This window comes from Borostomias antarcticus, assembly GCF_949987555.1.
Source record: "Borostomias antarcticus genome assembly, chromosome: 13".
NCBI lineage: Eukaryota > Metazoa > Chordata > Actinopteri > Stomiiformes > Stomiidae > Borostomias > Borostomias antarcticus.
Genome location: NC_140246.1, coordinates 21,298,363 through 21,302,206, shown reverse-complemented (window position 1 = coordinate 21,302,206; position 3,844 = coordinate 21,298,363). Strand labels below are relative to the sequence as shown.

General features: G+C 50.5%; 1 protein-coding gene across 1 annotated transcript in view; it reads left to right on the top strand.

The window, feature by feature from the left end:
- The window catches only part of LOC311316904 (ras-related protein Rap-1b), an 8,600-nt gene extending 5,338 nt beyond the window's left edge, over positions 1 to 3,262 (top strand). Inside the window, exons 3-5 of the mRNA XM_084447857.1 lie at positions 124 to 267; positions 1,609 to 1,724; positions 1,972 to 3,262. Coding sequence (XP_084303983.1) covers positions 124 to 267; positions 1,609 to 1,695 — 231 coding nt within the window. The 3' untranslated portion in view covers positions 1,696 to 1,724; positions 1,972 to 3,262. The remainder of the gene's footprint in view (positions 1 to 123; positions 268 to 1,608; positions 1,725 to 1,971) is intronic.
- Positions 3,263 to 3,844: the final 582 nt, after the last annotated feature.

Sequence of the window (3,844 nt, the reverse complement as noted above, 5' to 3'; positions counted from 1 at the left end):
TCCTATCAGAAACATCCCTCTGTAAAGAGTTTACTGTAAGACTACAGCAGAATATCCTCCTGACTGAGCTTCTAACCCCCCCCCCCCCCCTACACACACACACACACACACTCGCCCCCGCAGGTGCCGATGATCCTGGTGGGGAACAAGTGTGACCTGGAGGAGGAGCGCGTGGTGGGGAAGGAGCAGGGCCAGAACCTGGCCAGACAGTGGAACAGCTGTGCCTTCCTGGAGTCCTCTGCCAAGTCCAAGATCAACGTCAACGAGGTACACACACACATACACACACACACAGAAGCACACACACACACACATATATACACACACACACAGATGCACGAGCACACACATATACTGTACACAGACACACGCATCCACACACACACACACACACACACACACCACAGACACACGCACACACACGCACACACAAACACATACTGTCTGACTGACTCATCGTACTGACTCACAATACCTCTCAGTGTATTTGTTTTGTGTGTGTGTGTGTGTGTGTGTGTGACTGACGGCAGCTGCCAAGGGCTACTGGAGGCTGCCACTGTCACCCAGCGACGTCCCCTCAGCTGGTCTGAATCACACACACACACATGCGCACACACACACACACACACATACACACACACACACACACGCGTGAGTGTATTATCTGACAGGACATGTTACACGTACTGAGTAATATGCGCTCTAGGCCGCCATCAGATCTGGTTGAAGCGAGATGATGTTGATAGAGCTTTTCTGAACCGGTGGAACCAATAGAACTGGCGAATTGAAGGAATGGAACATTCCGGAACAGTTCCGGAAGAGAATAGAATCACTGTGTTCCATCTGATTGAATGAGGACACAACGAGACAACATTGAGGGTGGAACTAAACATTTGCTTATTGCTGTTTTGTCTGTAACTTTCTTACGCTGCTATTTTGGCCAGGTGTCCCTGTAAAAAAGACAATTGATCTCAATGGGACTAACCTGGTAAAATAAGGGTTAAATAAATAAATAAAACGCACACACACTCTCACTCTCTCTCTCTCACACACACACACACACACACACACACACACGTCTGAAATGCAGTCTCATGCTGGTCATCCTCTGAGGGCTCTTACAGACAGTTGGCAGCGTTAGGACCAAGCGCACTGGAAGTGGTCGTCAGCACATCCTGTTTCCCTTAGGCTGGCGCTGGCAGCGGCTCCCCCGTCTGAGGGGATTGGTTCAATCTGCGTAATGATGCTCTTTATGTGATTGACCCACAGGAGGAGCCATTGATTGTGTCTGCGGGGGTGTTTTAGAGCAGAGACAGTGGTCCGGTCAGGAGAATAATGTTACTGATGCTCTGACTGTGTGTGTGTGTGTGTGTGTGTGTGTGTGTGTGTGTGTGTGTGTGTGTGTGTGTGTGTGTGTGTGTGTGTGTGTGTGTGTGAGTGAGAGTGTGTGTATGCGTGAGACAGAGACCGAGAGAAAGAGTGTGTGGGTAGGGCTGAAGTGTAGACTGGTTTGACCCCACATACTGTATAATTTGTCTCTCTCTCTTTGTGTGTGTGCGTGTGTGTGTGCGCATGTGTGTGTGTGTGTATGCTTGCGTGTGTTCTCAGATCTTCTACGACCTGGTCAGACAAATCAACAGGAAAACTCCAGCACCTGGGAAGGCGCGCAAAAAGTCCACGTGCCAGCTGCTCTAATACACGGCTGCTCCGCCCGCCTGAGCCAGGTGAGGGGGGGGGGGCTGAGGGGAGGGGAGAGGAGTGAGGGGAGGGGGGAGGGGGGGGGCTGGAGGGGGGAGGGGCAGGAAGGAACTAGGATGGGTCCAGAATTTTCTCTTACTCTCTCTCTCTCTCTCTCTCTCTCTCTCTCTTTCCCTCTCTCTTTTATTCTCTCTCTCTTTCCCTCTCTCCCTCCCTCACTCGCTCTCTCCCTCCCTCTCTCTCCGTTTCTCTCGCTCTCTCTCCCTCTCTCAGGTCTGATTTGCTGCTGTCTCTCAGCAGTTCCAGCATTCCGACGTTACTAAAAACCTAACATCGAATGGACGTTCCTGTGTGGTGATGCCCCTACAACAACCAACATACAACCAACATACAACCAACCGAAAATCAACCGACAACGGACTCAGTGCTACAGTTCCCACAACGGTTTTTTTGCACATAGATAACCTTCATCACCCTCCTGTGTGACGAGAAAGAGATTTTTACGTATAAATATATATATTCTAACTGTATGCAACGGAAATGGAATAATTAAGTAAATACAATGAATAAATAAATAGCGTACATACGTATAAGAAAATAAGATCCAATCCTGAGCCTGTGCACCCAGTGTTATCGCTAACGGAGACGGTTGCCGCGGTAAACGTACTGTAACTGTTGTGATATAAGCAGACTGTGCACGTTGCCATGGTGAGTTCCACGATGCGATATTTTCTAGGCACCACTATTCTAGCCGCAAGAGAGGTCCGGTCCGAACGCGCTGCCCGTCCGGCTAACCACCTCCGGGCTCCACCACATTATCCTCCGTTTATTCTCTCGCTTCCTCTCTTTCTTTCTTTTGTGTTGTTTTCGTGATGACTAGATCTGGCTCTTCGGAGGCGCTACTGCGACTGATGTTGTGTTGAGGGGAAACCTGTGGATTCAGTGAGTGATTATTATGTGTAAAAAAGTTAAAAAAGTATAATGGTCTTTTTTTCGGTTACTATCATGGTGTCTTTTACCCTAAGATGTTGCCTTCAGATATGTGTTGTTTTATTGTTTTAAATTTCTGGAGAATCCAACTGAACAGCCAATCATAATATCTGTTTGTTAAACTGCCGGGTCTGACCTGGGTCTAGCCTGGGTCTGGCTCTAGCCCAGGTTTGGGTCTAGCTTGGGTCTGGGTCTGGTTCTAGCCTGGGTCTAGGTCTAGCCTGGGTCTTGGACTAGCCTTGGTCTGAGTCTGGTTCTAGCCTGGGTCTAGGTCTAGCCTGGGTCTTGGACTAGCCTTGGTTTGGGTCTGGGTCTAGCCTGGGTCTGGCTCTGTGTGTTCTGTAGTGTTTGTATTGGGGGATTCTGGGGGAGTGTGCAGGGGTTCCAGTCAGAGGGGCAGTGTTTTAATTGGCTAGCCAGCCTTCGAGGGGAGTGGCCACCACCAATTTGACTCCCTCATGGCTTTATAAAAAAGTTTAAAAAAGAAATCTTTCCAGCGCCGTCAGTCATTGGTGGCTCGGTCTGGCTGGCATCTCCAACGATCCAATCCCCTCTCACGGAACCTCCCATCCACAACAGGAAGTATAGATTTTTAAACGAGAGTTTTTAAATACAAGAAAAACAAAAAAAGGGGTGATGTGATTATTCTCCACACTTCCGTTGCTCTGGATTCTCTCTGTACTTACCCCCCCCCCCACCCCCTCTCCCCGTCTTCCCCTGACCCCCCCCCCCACCACCCCCTCTCCCCGTCTTCCCCTGACCCCCCCCCCCACCACCCCCCCTCCCCGTCTTCCCCTGACCCCCCCTCCCCGTCTTCCCCTGACCCCCCTCCCCGTCTTCCCCTGACCCCCCCCCCCCACCCCCCCTCCCCGCCTGCCTGTCGATGCATCTGTTATGATTCTGGACTGCGGAGATGAAAACCAAGCTTGGATCCTGTCAGTAAAGAGCCTTGCCTGTTAGTGACTGTTTCACCTGTGTATACTTGGTTTGACTTGCTTCCTATATGGATGACTTCCTGTGGGCGTATCTGTAGTGAGTGTTGGGGGAGGGCGGGTTGGGGAGGGGGCCTTGCTGTTTTTGAGGCTGGCAGAAACACAGAGAGAAATACAACAATTAAGCAGGCAGTTTGTATGGAGGGAGGGAGGATGGAGTTCGG